Source organism: Sphaerodactylus townsendi, linkage group LG05 (assembly GCF_021028975.2).
Source record: "Sphaerodactylus townsendi isolate TG3544 linkage group LG05, MPM_Stown_v2.3, whole genome shotgun sequence".
Classification (NCBI taxonomy): domain Eukaryota; kingdom Metazoa; phylum Chordata; class Lepidosauria; order Squamata; family Sphaerodactylidae; genus Sphaerodactylus; species Sphaerodactylus townsendi.
This window is the reverse complement of record NC_059429.1, coordinates 5,368,122-5,386,039: the sequence shown is the minus strand read 5'-3', so window position 1 is coordinate 5,386,039 and position 17,918 is coordinate 5,368,122. Positions and strand designations below refer to the sequence as shown.

The window sequence follows — 17,918 nt, the reverse complement described above, 5'->3', positions numbered from 1 at the left end:
GGTGTTTGTGGTCGGGGACCTTGAAGCGGCAGCCCTGAGAGCGGCGGCCAAGACCTTGCAGGTGTCAGGTGCGCACAGCCGAGGGACCAAACGGCAGAAAGGCCACAGTTCAAGAGGACTGTTGGCATCCCGGGGAGGCACTCTCAGCAGGCACGATTGTGAGGCAGCCACCTCAGTAGCTCCAGCTTAGGCCAAGGCAGGCGGTGGGGCCCTCCTCCCCGAGGCCCTTGAGCTGGGGATGGGGAGCGCCAGCTAACGGGCCCTCATCCAGCCAGGCTGCCTCCTTAGAGCCAACCAGTCAGAATGACCGATGTAGCATTTGTGGAGCGCTTCAACTGCGTAAGGCACAAGAATCCTTGCAACAGCCCAGCATTTGGATCTTTTAACATTTTTTCTTAAGAACATAAGAACAAGCCAGCTGGATCAGACCAGAGTCCATCTAGTCCAGCTCTCTGCTACTCGCAGTTGCCCACCAAGTGCCTTTGGGAGCTCACCTGCAGGAGGTGAAAGCAATGGCCTTCTGCGCCTGCTGCTGCTCCCGATCACCTGGTCTGCTAAGGCATTTGCAATCTCAGATCTAAGAGGATCAAGATTGGTAGCCATAGATCAACTTCTCCTCCATAAATCTGTCCAAGCCCTTTTTAAAGCTATCCAGGTGAGTGGCCATCACCACCTCCTGTGGCAGCATATTCCAAACACCAATCACACGTTACGTGAAGAAGTGTTTCCTTTTATTAGTCCTAATTCTTCCCCCCAGCATTTTCAATATATGCCCCCTGGTTCTAGTATTGTGAGAAAGAGAGAAAAATTTATCTCTGTCAACATTTTCTACCCCATGCATAATTTCTTCAATCTTCAATCATATCCCCCCTCAGACGTCTCCTCTCCAAACTAAAGGGTCCCAAACGCTGCAACCTCTCCTCATAAGGAAGGTGCTCCAGTCCCTCAATCATCCTCATTGCCCTTCTCTGCACTTTTTCTGTCTCCTCAATATCCTTTTTGAGATGCGGCAACCAGAACTGGACACGGTACTCCCAAGTGCGGTCGCACCACTGCTTTACATAAGGGCACGACAGTCTTTGCAGTTTTATTATTAATTCCTTTCCTAATGATCCCCAGCATAGAGTTTCCTTTTTCACAGCTGCCATGCATTGAGTTGACATTCCCATGGAACTATCAACTAAGACGCCCAAATCCCTTTCCTGGTCTGTGACTGATAGCGCTGACCCCTGTAGCGTGTATGTGAAGTTTGGATTCTTAGCTCTCTTTGTCCCAGAGGGGCTAATGACGACTCCGTAATGCTGATGGGTTCGCTTCCTGGCAGTGGGGCTTTGCTCCAGTGCCGGGAGCCTTGCCCTGATGAAAAACTCTCACAAGATAGCTGAAAGTTGCCATGTGCAGCTCCGCAGGGTCCCATGCGGCCTGGCATGGAGAGCACCTCGAGTGCCCAACGGTATGGAGCAGCAGTGGCATAGGAGGTTAAGAGCTGGTGTATCTAATCTGGAGGAACCGGGTTTGATTCCCAGTTCTGCCGCCTGAACTGTGGAGGCTTATCTGGGGAATTTGGATTAGCCTGTCAGCCCCTTTGAGTCTCCTGCAGGAGAGAAAGGGGGGATATAAATCCAAACTCCTCCTCCTCCTCCTCCTCCTCTTCTTCTTCTTCTTCTTCTTCTTCTTCTTCTCCTTCTTCTTCTTCTTCTTCTTCTCCTTCTTCTCCTTCTCCTCCTCCTCCTCCTTTAGGAAGGCTGGGGAGGTGCTTCTGACCTGGGAAGCTTTGTTTATTTATATTTTAAATGTATAGGCCGCCTCTTCCCCGCAGGGCTCGAGGCGGCTCACAACATGGCTGTTGTCCAACAGCAACTCAAGCGACATAGCTTAAACATATTAAAACTCCAGCAGCAGTTACATACAGTTTAAAACAGTTCAAACAGTTTAAAACAGTTCAAACAGGCGCCCGTTCCTAAGGCTAAAAAGAAAGGAAAAAGAGAAAGATAAGAAGAAGAAAGGGAGGGAACAGCCGGGCCCAGATGGAATCTGGGGGGTGGGCGCTTGGCCTGTTGCTTGGGCAGGCAACCGGCCTGCCGTTCTTCACGGGCTCCCACTTCTTTCCGCAGCTGACCTGTCCAGCTTGAACTGTGCCCGCCTGCGGAGCAACAGCACAGGTACCAAAAGCTCCCCCTCGCCAGCCCTAGAATCTGAGAGCAGCCACCGGCTGGGGACCCGCAAAGATGCTCTGGGGAAGCACCGTGTCTCTCCGGCAGGCCGGGTGCCCAAATCCGCCTCGGTCTCTGCCCTCTCGCTCATCATCAGCTCAGGTCGGTGGGGTAGTGTCGTTCTCCCTCCCCCACCCCCCACCCGAAGAAGGGGGATGCTGCAGCAGCCCTTGTGTACATGAATGCTCTGAGAACAGCTTGGGGAGGGGGGGGGGGTTGGCAGAGATTTGGGAAGGGGTCGCAATAGCCGTCGGAACAGGCGGCTTGAGCAAATGGGACGGCTGCGTCCGGCAGAGAGCAGCGATCCCTGGAAAAGCCTCCGTCGAGCCTGCCAGCTGCTTTGGCCATCTTGCCAGAGGGGCAGTGCCAGGAACCTGAGCCCGAGAGACCACTCTCTGTTCAGTTGGACCCTGGCAGGGCCAGGCGGGTCTTTTGCCCAACAGGAGAGGAGATGGGCTGTGCAGATTCATTTGGAGAAGGTTGCTGTGTCTGGCACAAGGATCTTCGCTGTGTGATCCAAAGGCACAGTGGCGTTCCTACCTAGGGACATGGGGTACCCTTTGTCCCCGGGCGCCCCCCATTTGGTCACGTGGGGGGGCGCCAACATTTCAGGGTCGTTTGTATGTTTTTTACATTTTAAAGTGTTTTTTCACGTTCCGGCCTGCAGGGGGCGCATTTTTAAGGCTAGCGGCACCAAAATTTCAGGGTACCATCCAGAGACTGTCCTGATGATACCACCCAAATTTGGTGATGTTTGGTTCAGGGGAAGCAAAGTTATGGACCCCCAAAGGGGGTGCCCCCATCCCCATTGTTTTCAATGGGAGCTAACCTGAGATGGGGGCTACCCATTTGAGGGACAATAACTTTAGTCCTCCTGAACATAACTTCACCAAACTTGGGTGGCATCATAAGAATTGTTAACAGATGATACCCTGAAATTTTGGGGTCACTAGCTGTAAAAATACACCCTTTACAGGCACCCCAAGAAATTTGCCCAAGATTTTTTGTTTTGCAGTGACTTTGCTACATTGTAGCCAATGGGGAATTTCTGAGTGTGTAGGCAGGCTGCACATTTTGAAGATAGAGGCACCAGACTTTCAGGGTGGCTCCAGGAGGGCATCCTGCTAATTGCATCCAGGTTTGGAGACTTTGGCTTCTGGGGTTCAATTTTATGGGCCCCCCAAAGGCTTATTTTGTTTCCTTGCTCCTGCACATGAAAGCCTGTGGGCTGAGTTCTCCCAGAACTCTCTCAACTCCCCCACCCACCCCCAAAAGCAAAGCTCACCAAGCTTGGATGCTATTACTCAAGGCCTCTTGGAGCCACCTTGAAAGTCTGGCGCCTTTGTCTTCAAAAATGTGTGGTCACTGCTTACACACTCAGAAATTCCCCAGAATCTGCCCGCCATCAAGCCTGCATGATGTGCATGTTCTGTGGTGGGAAAAATTACTTTCCCCACCATAGACTTCAATGGGGCTATCTGTTATGCCCAGATGGCTCTGTGGTAGAGGTTTCAACAGGAGGCACTGTGGTAGGGATGTTGCTCTGAGTGGGGGCATTTCCTGTAGGGCTGCTGGTGTGAGTCTCCTGAAAGGAACCAGCCAAATTTGCTAAAATGTGTGTGGAAGAGGAAAATGCTGTGGGCACCGAGTTGAAGGTGAACCTGATGCCCACAGCATTCGGCCATCACAGGCAAACTTTAGCAAAGTTGGCTGGTTCCTTTCAGGAGATTCACACCAGCAGCCCTACAGGAAATAAGTGCCCCCGCCCAGAGAAAAACCACTACCACAGTGCCTCCTGTTGAAACCTCTACCACAGAGCCAGCTGGGCATAACAGAAAGCCCCATTGAAGTCTATGGTGGGAAAAATAATTTTTTCCCACCACAGAACATGCACATCATGCAGGCTTGATGGCGGGCAGATTCTGGGGAATTTCTGAGTGTGTAAGCAGTGACCACACATTTTTGAAGACAAAGGCGCCAGACTTTCAAGGTGGCTCCAAGAGGCCTTGAGTAATAGCATCCAAGCTTGGTGAGCTTTGCTTTTGGGGGTGGGTGGGGCTGAGAAGTTCTGAGGAACTCACCCAGCAGGCTTCATGTGCAGGAGCCGGGAAACAAAATAAGCCTTTGGGGCCCATAAAATTGGACAGAAGCAAAGGTCTCTAAGCCTGGATGCAATTAGCAGGATGCCCTCCTGGAGCCACCTTGAAAGTCTGGTGCCTCTATCTTCAAAAAATGTGCAGCCTGCCTCAGAAATTCCTCATTAGCTGCAGTGGAGCAAAGTCACTGCAAAACAAAGAATCTTGGGCAAATTTTTTGGGGTGCCTGGAAGGGATGTATTTTTACAGCTAGTGACACCAAAATTTCAGGGTATCATCTGTTAACTATTCTTATGATGCCACCCAAGTTTGGTGAAGTTATGTTCAGGAGGACCAAAGTTATTGTCCCTCAAATGGGTAGCCCCCATCTCAGGTTAGCTCCCATTGAAAACAATGGGGATGGGGGCACCCCCTTTGGGGGTCCATAACTTTGCTTCCCCTGAACCAAACATCACCAAATTTGGGTGGTATCATCAGGACAGTCTCTGGATGGTACCCTGAAATCATGGTGCAGCTAGCTTTAAATGCGCTCCCTGCAGGCTGAAAAAACACCAAAAATAACCCCAAATGCCCAAATTGGTCATGGTGGGGGAGGGTGGCCGCCCATACGCCAGGCCGGGGGGGGGCGCCAAACTCAGGTTTTGTCCCCGGGCGCCAGTTTGCCTAGGTACGCCCCTGCAAAGGCAGCCACGGCAGGAGTTACGTGGCCGCACCCACCCACCCCTGTGCTGGAATTCCAGGGTTGCCCACCGACTCCCAAAGGCCCCCGCCCCGGAGCCTGCAGCTGGAAGGAAGTCCTGGGCCAGCTGCTCTGTAACCCCCCCCCCATGCTTTTTCCAGATGACTCGGGCGGGGGCGCCCTGGTGAGCCCCGTCTCGCCCTGCTCCCTCTCCTCCAACCCGTCCTCCCGAGACTCCTCTCCCAGCCGCAACTCTTTGCTTGGTGGCTCCGGCCTGCTCCCCCCCATCGTGATCCACAGCTCGGGCAAGAAGTACGGCTTCAACTTGCGCGCCATCCGGGTCTACGTGGGCGACAGTGACATCTACATCGTGCACCACATGGTTTGGGTGAGGCCGGGTTAGGGTTAGGGTTAGGGTTAGTGGGGTTGCTTGGGGAGGCCCCCAATGGCTGCCTCTGGGTTTGACTGAGGATGATGGAGGAGCGTCTTGAGTCAGCCCCAGGAAACAGGAGGATACTATGGCTCAGGGGTAGAGCATCTGCTTGGCATGCATAAGATCATGGGTTTGATCCCCAGCATCTCCAGGTGGTCGGTGATGTGAAAGACCCCGGTGAGCTACTGCCAGTCTGGGTAGGCAACGCTGACCTTGACGGGGCACGGATCTGGTTGAGGGTGCAGCCGCCTCCTGTGCTTGGGAGGGAAGGAGGGGACCCCTCTGCCCAGAATGGCATGGTGGGGAGAGAAGCCGGAACGGACCGGTTGATTCTTCTCACGTTTCGTGTGTGGTTTCTGTTTCATCCCCACAACCGTCCTACGAGGTAGGTTAGGCTAAGCAAGAGATTGCAACTTGTTCAGTGAGCTTTCTAGTGAAGTGGGGGTTTGAAAGTGGATCTTCCACCCTCAGCCCCATTCTGGCCAGCTGCTCTATGTGAATAAGATCAGCGGACTGTGGCTGTCTGAATCAACACCCTCGGGAGGAAAAAGAAGGCAGGAGGATCGGAAAGGGTTCCGGGCTGTTCTGTGCCTCTGCCACAGATTGCATAGTGCAGTGGTGGCGAACCTTTGGCATTCCAGATGTTATGGACTGCAATTCCCATCAGCCCCTGCCAGCATGGCCAATTGGAGTGTCATAGAAGCTTTGGCACTCCAGATGTTATGGACTGCAATTCCCATCAGCCCCTGCCAGCATGGCCAATTGGCCATGCTGGCAGGGGCTGATGGGAATTGTAGTCCATAACATCTGGAGTGCCAAAGGTTTGCCACCACGGGCATAGTGGAAAAATACATCCAGGAACTAATGGACGGCTGCTTGGTGTATGTTTGTGTTGCAGAGCGTCGAGGACGGCAGCCCTGCTCAGGAGGCGGGGCTGAGGGCAGGGGATCTCATCACCCACGTGAATGGGGAACCCGTCCAAGGTTTGGTGCACACGGACGTTGTGGAGCTGCTGCTAAAGGTTCGTGGCTTGAGGAGGCCCTGAGGACGGAAAGGAGGCCCCCAATAAGCTGAGCGGTCATATACAAACAGTGTCTTGGCTTGCTTGATTTGTGCCTTGATTTTGTTTATTTATTTGTTTGTTTATTTGTTTATTTGTTTATTTATTATTTAAACTTTTATACCGCCCCATCCCCGAGGGGCTCTGGGCGGTGTACAACACAAATCTCAATACAAATAAATATAGTTAAAACCTATAAAAACAGCAGTAAGATAATAAGAGGCATCCAAGAAACCCTAATTTTAAATCCTCCCCAAGAGGGAGGGCGCGGCGAGTCCCATTAGATAGAAGGACCCAGATGTTAAGAGCTAAAAGGGTGGGGGATTTTCTCCCCAGTGCAGACCCAAAACAGCTTCCTTCGTTCTCCTCTCCTCCGTTTTATCCTCACAACAATTCTGTAAAACTGGCAAGGCTGGGAGTGGGGGAGGCCCAAAGACAAAATAACATGTGTTTCATCTGAGAATAGTATATCCTCATTTGTAGAACTGTGTGCAAAAGGTATAAATGCCACAATATTTGGAAGACACGGTCCTGGGTATGACTCATTCTGATACTAGCCAAGGTGTCTTCTTCAGTGTCTATGACAGTGATGGCGAACGTTTTTGAGACCGAGTGCCCAAATTGCAACCCCAAACCCACTTATTTATTGCAAAGTGCCAACACGGCAATTTAACCTGAATGCTGAGGTTTTAGTTTAGAAAAAAACGGTTGGCTCCCTCTTCCTCCGCCCCTCCGGCTCAAGCAGGGGCCAGCCTGCTCTAGCCTCCAGCAAGTCCCACCCGCACCACTCTGTGCCTCTCTAGCATCTCTAGTTCTCCTCTGCGCCTCGGCAGCAGCCACCGAGCACACAGGCACCAGGCCCGTCATGCTCAGTGGCCCAGGCCAGCCTAGATGTGTGTGGGTGTGTGTGTGATTTTCCGCCCCCCAAATGACGAACTCTGTGTGTGTGTGTGCTCACAGAGAGGGCTCCGAGTGCCACCTCTGGCACCCGTGCCATAGGTTCGCCATCACTGGTCTATGGCCCAGATTTCAAACTTCCATCATGCTGGAAGCAAGAAGCCATGCCTTATAGCCGTGGTGGTGAGCCTATGGCACTCCAGATGTTCATGGACTACAATTCCCATCAGCCCCTGCCAGCATGGTCATCACAACATAAGGAACTATATTAAAGGGTCGCAGCTTTAGGAAGGTTAAGAACCACTGGCCTAGAGCCCTTTGGGGATGAGGCGGTCTATAAAATCAAATAAATAAATAAATAAAATTATCCTTGTATAGAAGAAATTAAAATTAATTCCTGTTTCTACAGACAAGAATGTAATATGAGCAACTCCTCCATTAATAGCTTAACATCTGTTGTTTAAAGATACCATAGATTTTGCAAGTAGTTATAATAAACAAACCATTTGTTAACCTACGAGCATCCCTGGTGTCCCAGAAAATTATATCAGCAGTTAAAATGGGCAAATAAATGAACACAACCCAACTTGGGCAGTGCAATATGGTGCCCCATATTGCTGCACTGTGGCTAGTTCTGGAAGGGCAGAATAAAAAGGCAGCCCACAAACACTGAATGGTGGCACAGCAGCACTAGCATGGTGGGCTATCAGGGGAGGGGGGAGAGCCAGCAAATTTTGCTGGGGGGGGGAGGGGGTAGACCAGTCTCGGTCTCGAAAAGGTTCGCCATCACTGCCCTAGGTGTTAGTTTTGAACTATGTAAATCCATCATGCTTGAAGACATCTTAGAAGTATCTCTTTCGTAGCTGTAAATCCCCTCTGGAGAAAAACATCTTATATTTCCAGAGTAATAAATGAATGTCCTGTTTATGGGGGACCCTCCGGGGAGGGGTGGCTTTGTGCAGATTCAGGCTGCAGCAGCAACAGCAATGGGCTCTCCTCTCCCCCCCACCCCCACCCCGCAGAGCGGTAATAAGGTGTCGCTCCGGACCACGGCCCTGGAGAACACCAGCATCAAGGTGGGCCCTGCACGGAAGAACAGCTCCAAGGCACGGATGGCCCGCCGAAGCAAGAGGAGCCGCAAGCGGGACAGCCAAGACCGGTAGGGGACGATGACCGGAGGACCGTTGGGACAAGGTGTGGAGGGGGAGAGCAGGCCACATCTGCGGGCTCTTGACGGGGGCCAGACAAACAGCGGGGGCAAACAGCATCTCTTTGGGACGTGCAGGAGAAGAGAGGCACACCAGAGACCAAGCAGAAACCAAAAGTACGACAGTGAACTGGGGTGGGGTGGGGTGGGAAATCATTAGATCTGGTGAATAATTCATGTTCTCCAGAGCAGGACTACAGTTCCCATCACCCCCTGTCAGCATGGTGCTGGCAGGGGTGATGGGAACTGTAGTCCATAACATCTGGAGGGCCGCGAGTTTGACACCTATGTTGTATTCGGTTGTGCTGCCCAGCAGGGCTCTTCTTGAATTATTGTGATCGGTTAGGTGCCTTAGACTTCAGGGGCCAGCGCTGGCGGTGGAGGTGGATCCACGGGCCTCTGCTCCCTTTCGTGGCCTGTGAGGACAACTGGGGAGCTTTTGGAGGCAGGGGCCGGCCTCGTCGTCTTTTACTGGTGCCCCTGAGTGGCCCTGCGTCAGCTGTCAGCTGCGATACTCGGAAGGGGACTGTCAGAACTTCTTTTCAGGTGGTTCCGCAAGAGGGCTGCCCTCTGCGCCTCCCATTCAGGTTCTAGGGTGGATTTCTTTCATTTCACGTCCTAGCCTTGTTCCCTTTCAGATAAGCAAGCCTTTATTAGCATAGACAGCAGTACAACAATAATAAAAACAGATTAAAAAACATATACAATACAGGATATACATGTTAGGACGAAGGAAATCTACTGGCATTTAGTAATTTCTAAGAGAAAGTCTGCCACTATCATACAGAGAGAAGGATCAGGGTTGTCCAACAAGTAGTGTAAGCTAATTTAATCGGGGAGATCGGGTAAATGTAAAGGAGTGAGATTCACATACTTGGATCTGATTTCCTTGAATCTGAGACAGTGAAGTAATTGGTGGGTCAGAGATTCAACGGAGCCATCGTTACATGGGCACAATCTTTTAGCCTTTTCTTGCTTATTAAATCTGCCATGTAACAAGGCAGAAGGCATAACATTAAACCTGGCGAGCATTATGGCTCTCCTTTGAGCAGGGTTTATTAAGCAGATGAGCAGCTTTTAATCTGCTGGGCGCCTTTGCCAGCTGCAGCAGATTTTTCCCCAACCCGGGTGGCTAGGGTTTTTTTTTCATAAGCACCACTTCCCCTTCCTCTTCACAGGAGGAAATGCCTCTTCAAGAAGATCTCCAAGCAGACGTCCGTTCTGCACACCAGCCGCAGTTTCTCCTCAGGGCTCCACCACTCCCTGTCGTCCGGCGAGAGCCTCCCCGGGTCTCCTACACATAGTCTGTCTCCTGGGCCCACCCCTCCCTGCCGCAGCCCTGCCCCAGACGTCCCTCCAGGTAGGAGTTGGTTCTGCCAGAGCGATGGGCTTGCAGCCCTCCTCACTGCAAACGTGCGACCCGTTGCACACTTTGCTCCCACCACTGAGCCAGCTGTCCTTTTCTCCTTGCCAGATTCCGCCTCCCCACCAAGCACTTCCCCCTCCTCCAGCACGCCCACCTCCCCTGCAGCACATATCCGGCCGAGCTCCCTGCACGGACTGGCCCCGAAGCTCAGCAGCCAACGCTACAAGGTGGGGCGCCGCAAGTCCACCAGCAGCATCCCCCCGTCGCCCCTGGCCTGCACCCCCTCCTCCGCCCCACCGCCTCTCTCTCCCCAGAGGTCTCCGTCGCCGCTCCCCTCGTTCACCAAGAGCGCCCAGGCCTTTCAGGGCAAGACTCTGTCCCCGCCCACCATTGTGCGGCAGACGTCCCGACCGCGGAGCACGGAAGGGTCTCGGTCCCCGTTGCTCAAACGGGTCCAGTCTGCCGAAAAAATCCCCACCTACCTGGCTGAGAAGAAGAGCGCGGCCGGCACCTGCAAGCTCATCCTGGAAACGCCCGCCTCTGGGGAGGAGAGCCGTGAAGACGGGAGCGCCACGGCCCCGAGAGAGGCTGCCGCTCCTCGCGTCTGTGACTGGTCTGGGGACCGCCACGAGCGGGACCAAGAGGTCGTGGTCATGCGGCGGCTGAATCTGTCCGAGCGCCGCGACTCCTTCAAGAAGCAGGAGGCTGTCCAGGAGGTGAGCTTTGATGAGCCGGAGCTGGGAACCTGCGACAAGGACCAGTCCGAGGGCACGCCTGCAGCCGCCTGGCCCCATGGATTGGCTTCCTGGAAAGAAGACAGGCCTTGCCACTCACCCCTTACTGCAGGCCCCAAGCTGCCTGCAGTGCCCCACATCGCAGTGCAAGGGGAGCAATCGGCGGGGGGCACGGCCACTTGGGAGTGCCAGGGCTCCTCCTACCCTGTGCGCCTGGAGGCCCGGGTGTACATCGAGCAGGAGGACGGGATGACGACTGTGGAGTACAAGAGCGTCTCCTCCCAGCGCCAGGGGGGCCCGGGACAGAGGGGTTCCTCCGCACCGCTTGGGGCTGGGCCAAGGACAAGCCACGGACGGGGGGCAGCCTCGCCCCACGGCCAAGGGTGGAGGTGCCCGGAAATCCAATGCCAGAGCCAGCCTGTCCCAGGCAGACCAGAAAGAGGCTCCTGGCCAAACCCAGATCAAAGCTGTGGAGGGACAATGGGGACCCCCCCTCCCTAAGAGACCTTTGGACTCCCCCTGGGGCTGGTGGGCTTCAGGCTGAAGAAGAAGAAGAAGAAGAGTTTTGGATTTATATCCCCCCTTTCTCACCTGCAGGAGACTCAAAGGGGCTGACAATCTCCTTGCCCTTCCCCCCTCACAACAAACACCCTGTGAGGTGGGTGGGGCTGAGAGAGCTCCGAGAAGCTGTGACTAGCCCAAGGTCACCCAGCTGGCGTGAGAGCAACTCTGCTGTTTTTCAGTTCCCAGGAAAGATGTTGTGTTGGGGGTGGGGGGTGGTGGTATTGTCAGACAACAGGAGAGAAACGGCATCGATTCACTGGGGAAGACCAACCCCTTCTGTGAGCTCAGCCTAAGGGGGTCCGGGTTTGGCACATCCCAGCCTTTCCAGCCTCCTTCAGCCGTGGGGCTGAGCATTCCTGGGGAGGAGGGGGGGGGCACACAAAATCACCTTGTTCCGTTTACTCTTGTGCTGTGAAAGGGTGAGTATCTGTGGAGCAGCAGTGGTGTAGGAGGTGAAGAGCTCGTGTATCTAATCTGGAGGAACCGGGTTTGATTCCCCGCTCTGCCGCCTGAGCTGCGCAGGCTTATCTGGGGAATTCAGATTAGCCTGTGCACTCCCACACATGCCAGCTGGGTGACCTGGGGCTAGTCACAGCTTCTCGGAGCTCTCTCAGCCCCACCCACCTCACAGGGTGTTTGTTGTGAGGGGGGAAGGGCAAGGAGATTGTCAGCCCCTTTGAGTCTCCTGCAGGAGAGAAAGGGGGGATATAAATCCAAACTCTTCTATCTGGGGGGGGGGGGGGCGGAGTTGCCCATCGCTGAATCAGAGGGGCAGGGCACAGGTCCAGCAAATCACAAGTGTGTCCTGCATCGGAGAGCCAGTTCTTGCTTGGATCAGTTACACAAGGTGGGCAGCTCCCCCACCCCCACCCCGTTTTCCCCCAGAGGTCACCATCGCCACGGTTGGGAGCACCACCGGAGGATCTCCAGCGAGCTCTTTCAGAGATGGCTCTCTTGCCAGCCAGCAGCATTCCAGCACACAGGAGCTTTAGCGCACGGGATATGTGTGTGTGGGGGGGGGGGGGGGGAGTTAAGTCTTATTGTGGAACCTGTAGATGGAGTCTCCCGTGTCCACTGGCTATGTGTGTGCACGTGCGTGTTTCCCACTTCCTGCTCGCTGAAAAATCTATATATATAAAAAGCGAACAGTGACTTTGTTCGTCACTCCCTAACGCCGAAACGACTGGACGGATCGGCCCCAAATTTTCACATGACAGTCCTCCCTGTTGCGGGCAGGTAATCGGACCTTCAAAGTGCCGAAAGTCCACACCTGAGCCATGTAAAACGTCTTTTTCCTGGCGCACCAGGCCATGAAGCTGGCTCTGTTTAACTGTCACCCTTATGATGTTCGTGCATCCTGTCTGTAGCCTGAGGGCTTGGTATGAGGGCTTAGACAGTGGTGGCGAACCTTTGGCACTCCAGCTGTTATGGACTACAATTCCCATCAGCCCCTGCCAGCATGGCCAATTGGCCATACTGGCAGGGGCTGGTGGGAATTGTAGTCCATAACATCTGGAGTGCCAAAGGTTTGCCACCATTGCTCTAGATCAGGGGTAGGGAACCTTTAACACTCAAAGAGCCATTTGGACCCATTTTCCATGGGAAAAGAAAACACTTGGAGCCGCAAATAATTTTTGACATTTTAAAAAAAGATAACACTGTATATATTGGGTTTTTTAACCTTTTACTCCGCTCATTCTGAGAAGTGCATGGATGCGTCTGCCCTGCTGCCTGCAGGGTGTGCAAGGATGGGGCCAGTGGCTCGGCCTTGCCAGCCGCCGGGAAAGTGCCCGCCCCACTCCAATGGGGCAGGCGAGAGGGAAAGCCTGCGGCGCGGGCCAGCCGGCCGTGGGCAGTTGGTACGCCCGCCCTGCTGCCTGCAGGGCGGGCAAGGATGGGGCCGGCAGCTCGGCTTGTGGAGCCGTAGTGCAAGGGCAGAAGAGCCGCATGCGGCTCTTGAGCCGCAGGTTCCCTACCCCTGCTCTAGATCCATCCTTCACTGAAATCTGTTCCTAGCTGTCAGGCTCTCGAACATGGAAATAACAGAGACCGTAGAAAAGTCCTAAAGCAGTTTATTTCTACAACGCGTAGAGTAACAGAGAAAGCTGAATCTAAGCTCTCCCGCTTAGATCCAGCGATTATATCCTTCAAACCCCCCCCCCCCAAATTTGGTTCCCACCAAATGTGTTTCACAAAGTGTATAACATTTGCACTACAGAGCTTCAAGAAACCTGGGAACGTTCGCACCTTCCCGCAGGAGGGCTGGCGCCAGGGAATTGCCAGGGAGGGGAGAGGGAAACAGGAAAGCATTTACAGGAAACATTTGCAATTCCCACACAGCAAGACATCTAAGCACTGACAGGCATGGGCCTGACACTAGCAAGGCTGAACACTGGTTCCTGCTTTTTGCCTCACAAACCCACTCCCCAAGAACTCTGCACTCAGCCCTGCTGGCGGGGGGTGGGGTGGGGTCTTGGGCTATGCTCTTCCCCCTCCATCCACATTGGAGCTGCTGGGAGGGAAAGATTCAGAAGTCCACTTGGTGATCTTTTCTGTCCCTCAGGATGTGTCACGCACAGACGCCTGCTGTTCACGTGGTGTTGAGGAAAGGATTCTTCCCCCCCTCCCCCCAAAAAAAATTGCCTCAGAGGAGGACCAGAGACGTAGTGGTTAAGTGTAGTGGTGGACTCTAATCTGGAGGAACCGAGTTTGATTCCCAGCTCTGCCGCTTGAGCTGTGAAGACTTATCTGGGAAATTCAGATTAGCCTGTGCACTCCCACACACACCAGCTGGGTGACCTTGGGCTAGTCACAGTTCTTCGGAGCTCTCTCAGCCCCACCTACCTCACAGGGTGGTTGTTGTCAGGGGGGAAGCGCAAGGAGATTGTCAGCCCCTTTGAGTCTCCTACAGGAGAGAAAGGGGGAATTTAAATCCAAACCTTGCATCTTCCTGTGTTATTCCAGCCTCTATGGAGTTATTTGAAGCAGAGTTTTGTGTTGGAATAAAACGGATCCCCCCACCTCACTGAACCACTAAGAGCTGTCTACTTTTTTGTGTTTGTGTGTGTTAAGGGGGTGATGATTCCCACATGAAGATCAGAGAAGCTCTGGGGTGGGCTTGATAATATTTATTTGCATGTTCTTTATACACTGCTTTTCTCACTGAGACTTAAGGAGGATTACACAACACTAAGTCAATAGAATCAACAGGAGAGGACATCCAATATCCGCTGTAATAGGATTAAGACTGTGGAAATTAAGACCAACTAGAAATCCAGAACAACGCTGAAACAAACTGTATATATTACCATGGGATATTAAATGATGCAGAAATTACACAGTAGGCTAATACAGCATAAACATAAGCATTTTAATTGTCATTGTGCACGCACAACGAAATTTACAGCAGCATTCCTCGATGCACACAATTCCAGACTCATACCCCATCCTCGCTTTCCCCTTCCTCCACCCATCCCTACACAGCCCCAAACACATCAGCACGAAGCCGCAGAGTTCAGCATCGCCGCAGCTCTAGAGTAGAAGCTGTCTCTAAGCCTCTTTGTCCTAGTTTTGATAGACCTGTATCGTCTGCCGGATGGTAACAGTTCAAAAAGAGAGTGTGCCGGACGAGACGGGTCTCTCTGAATATTTTGGGCTTTCTTTAGGCTTCGGGAATTATAGAGTTCTTCCAAGGAGGGGAGAGGGCAGCCGATAATCCTCTGTGCAATACTGATCACCCTTTGGAGCGCCTTCCTATCTGCCACTGTGCAACTGGAGAACCATACACAGATGCAGTAGGTTCAGACACTCTCTATAGCACAGCGGTAAAAAGACACCAAGAGTTTTCCATTCAGTTGTTGTTTCCTTAAAAGTTGTTTCCAGCATGCAAGGCATCGGTTCTGAACCATTCTCTTTGTCACCTGGATAGAAAAAAACAACCCTGATAACTCCATTTAAAATAGTTTCGGGAGTACCAGAAGCATGGGAGCCTTCACAGGGTGTTTGTGGTGAGGGGGGAAGGGCAAGGAGATTGTCAGCCCCTTTGAGTCTCCTACAGGAGAGAAAGGGGGGATATAAATCCAAACTCCTCCTCTTCCTGACCTCCCCAGGCAAACCATTCCACAAGGTAGAATGCACGTGTGCCGGGTGGCGCCTGCAAATGTGGTGGGACTCAGGCCTCAAAGGCGTTTGTATGGTTGCCAGAACCTTCTGCTGAACCTAGTGACTGATGGTTAAAAGCACAAACTAAAAAAAAATGCACAGGGCTTCCAGTCCAAACCTTAATCAGAATCTGGGCCCACTAACCTGTTGGAATAATCTCCTGGCGATGAGGGTTATCCCTGTTCACACTAAGCAGAGTGCACAGGTGGTTGAAGGGGCTGACGATGGACCGTAAGAGGCTGCCTGCCACACCTACTCCTGATCAGAGGTGTTCCTCCCATTGGGCAAAGTGGGCAGTTGCCCAGGGCGCACCCTTGTGGGCGCCAAAAATGCAGGTTCGTTTGTGGATTTTTTATTTTTAGTGTTTTTCGGTTTTGGGCCTGCAGGGGGCGCAGCTTTTAGGCTAGCTGGCAGCACCAAACTTTCAGGGATTGTTTGGGAGACTCTCTTGATGATACCATCCAGATTTGGTGAGGTTTGGTCCAGGGGGTCCAAAGCAATGGACTCCCAAAGAGAGTGCCCCATCCCCCATTGTTTCCAATGGGAGCTAATGGAAGACTACACTTTTGAGGGTCCACAACTTTGGACCTCCTGAACCAAACTTCACCAAACCTGGGTGGTATCATCAGATGAATCTCTTACTGATACCACCCAGGTTTTGTGAAGTTTGGTCAAGGGGGTCCAAAGCTATGGACTCCCAAAGGGGGTGCCCCATCCCCCATTGTTTCCAATGGGAGCTAATAGGAGATGGGGCTACACCTTTGAGGGTCCATAACTTTGGACCCCTTGAACCACACTTCACCAAACCTGGCTGGTATCATCAATAGGGGCTCATGAAGATACTCTGAAATTTTGGTGCTGCTATCTTAATAATTGCACCCCTAACAGCAGGCAACCCCTAAATTTCCCCAGATTCTCCTTTTAAATCCACCCCCTTCCAGCCAATACTTGTTGTTTTTCTTTCTTTTATTCTCTCAATGCCTAATAAAGGTTATTATTATTATTATTAAATCCACCCCCTTCAGCATGGGTTTAAAGGGAAAATCTGAGGTCCCCAATTTAAACATTGGATGTGAGGCTGTTTCAGGGTGGGGGAGAATCCACCCCAAAATAGCATCACTTTCAATGTTGTTTAAACTGAGCACCCAAGATTCTCCCTTTAAGATGGATTTAAAAGGAGAATCTGGGCTCCCTAGTTTAAACACCATTGAAAATTATGCTGTTTGGGAGTGGATTCCAGCATGTTTAAACTAGGGAGCTCAGATTCTCCTTTTAAATCCACCTTAAAAGGAGAATCTGGGCTCCCCAGCGTAAATAACATTTAAAGTGATCCTGTTTCCCCCAATTGTGGGCCTGGATACAACACCATAAAATGTTTTCATAGCAGTAATAAAACATTTTGAAAGCATTTTGAAAATGTTTTCAAAAAATTATTTCTGCTGTGTGGCATGGCCCATTGCTGTGTTCAGATTTGTGAGTTGGGGGATGTTCTTTAATGTGATGGTGACTTTGAAACGACCTGGTGGAAAAAAATCATTGCTTGGTCATGGTGGGGGAGGGTGGTCACCCATGGGGGTGGGCATCAAACTCAGGTTTTGCCCAGGGCTCCAGTTTGCCTAGGGACGCCACTGCTCCTGATTGTAGCTGGCGTGTGAACTGGAGCCCTCAAGTTGGCTTCCGAGGGTAGTTCTCTGTAAAGTGGATTATGGTTGCCTAGTTCTGATGATCCGGTGGCTCTGAGGTTGGCAGATTGGCTGAATCGAGGGAGGGGCCGTCTTCTGGGCTTGGCTGGAGCCGGAAGAAAGCATTTCTTGCCGCTGCATTAACTAATTTCTCCAGCAGCAGCAGTAGTGCTGGGCTCAGTGAAACCTCCAGAGCAGGGGTCCGCAAACTTTTTAAACAGGGGGCCAGTTCACTGTCCCTCAGACTGTTGGAGGGCCGGCCAAAAAAACTATGAACAAATTCCTATGCACAAATGATTGTAAAATGTTTGATTTCACCTTTCAGCCTTTCTGTCATGGTCTATTTTTAGAACAGTGACCAAAGTACGTCAAGTACAGGGTGGGCTCCAAATATTGTTGTGGGGGCTTTGGAATACCTTCCCCTGTAAAAAAAAAAAAGCAGAACTTTCCCAATGAAGCATTCCATCTAACCCAGGATCAGGTATCTTCCTGGGTTCTTTCCTCCCTAGCAGCCAGCGAGCGATTCGCCAGCCTGGCTGATGCCAATGGGAGTGAGGCGGAACAGAAAGCCTGAGAGCAACACATGGAGTAGCTGAGAGGGAAGGGTGGAGCAGGCGTTGCCACATGTAAGGTTTCCAACTCTGGGTCAGAAAATTCATGGAGATTTGGGGGTGCCATCATGTAATTGCAATCAACAGCCGTTGGGGCCGGTTCCTCCTCTCCCTCGAGCCCCCACTGCACATGAATGGAGCCATCGCCGCCATGCCTGGTGGGCCGGATAAATGCCTTCAGGGGGCCACATTTGGCCCCCGGGCCGTAGTTTGGG

The 17,918-nt window shown here is 52.4% G+C and overlaps 1 protein-coding gene across 6 annotated transcripts in view; it reads left to right on the top strand.

Annotated features, from left to right (window-relative positions):
• Positions 1-11,796, top strand: part of MAST3 (microtubule associated serine/threonine kinase 3) — a 65,851-nt gene extending 54,055 nt beyond the window's left edge. For 4 of the 6 annotated variants that reach the window (XM_048497561.1, XM_048497563.1, XM_048497564.1 and 1 more), the window contains 7 exons: positions 1-68; positions 2,115-2,315; positions 5,150-5,376; positions 6,320-6,442; positions 8,401-8,537; positions 9,764-9,945; positions 10,060-11,796. The exon at positions 1-68 is cut by the window's left edge and continues 168 nt beyond it. In XM_048497561.1, coding sequence (XP_048353518.1) covers positions 1-68; positions 2,115-2,315; positions 5,150-5,376; positions 6,320-6,442; positions 8,401-8,537; positions 9,764-9,945; positions 10,060-11,186 — 2,065 coding nt within the window. In that variant the 3' untranslated portion in view covers positions 11,187-11,796. The remainder of the gene's footprint in view (positions 69-2,114; positions 2,316-5,149; positions 5,377-6,319; positions 6,443-8,400; positions 8,538-9,763; positions 9,946-10,059) is intronic. The other 2 variants (XM_048497562.1, XM_048497565.1) reach the window with 2 other exon arrangements.
• The last annotated feature ends 6,122 nt before the right edge of the window (positions 11,797-17,918 follow it).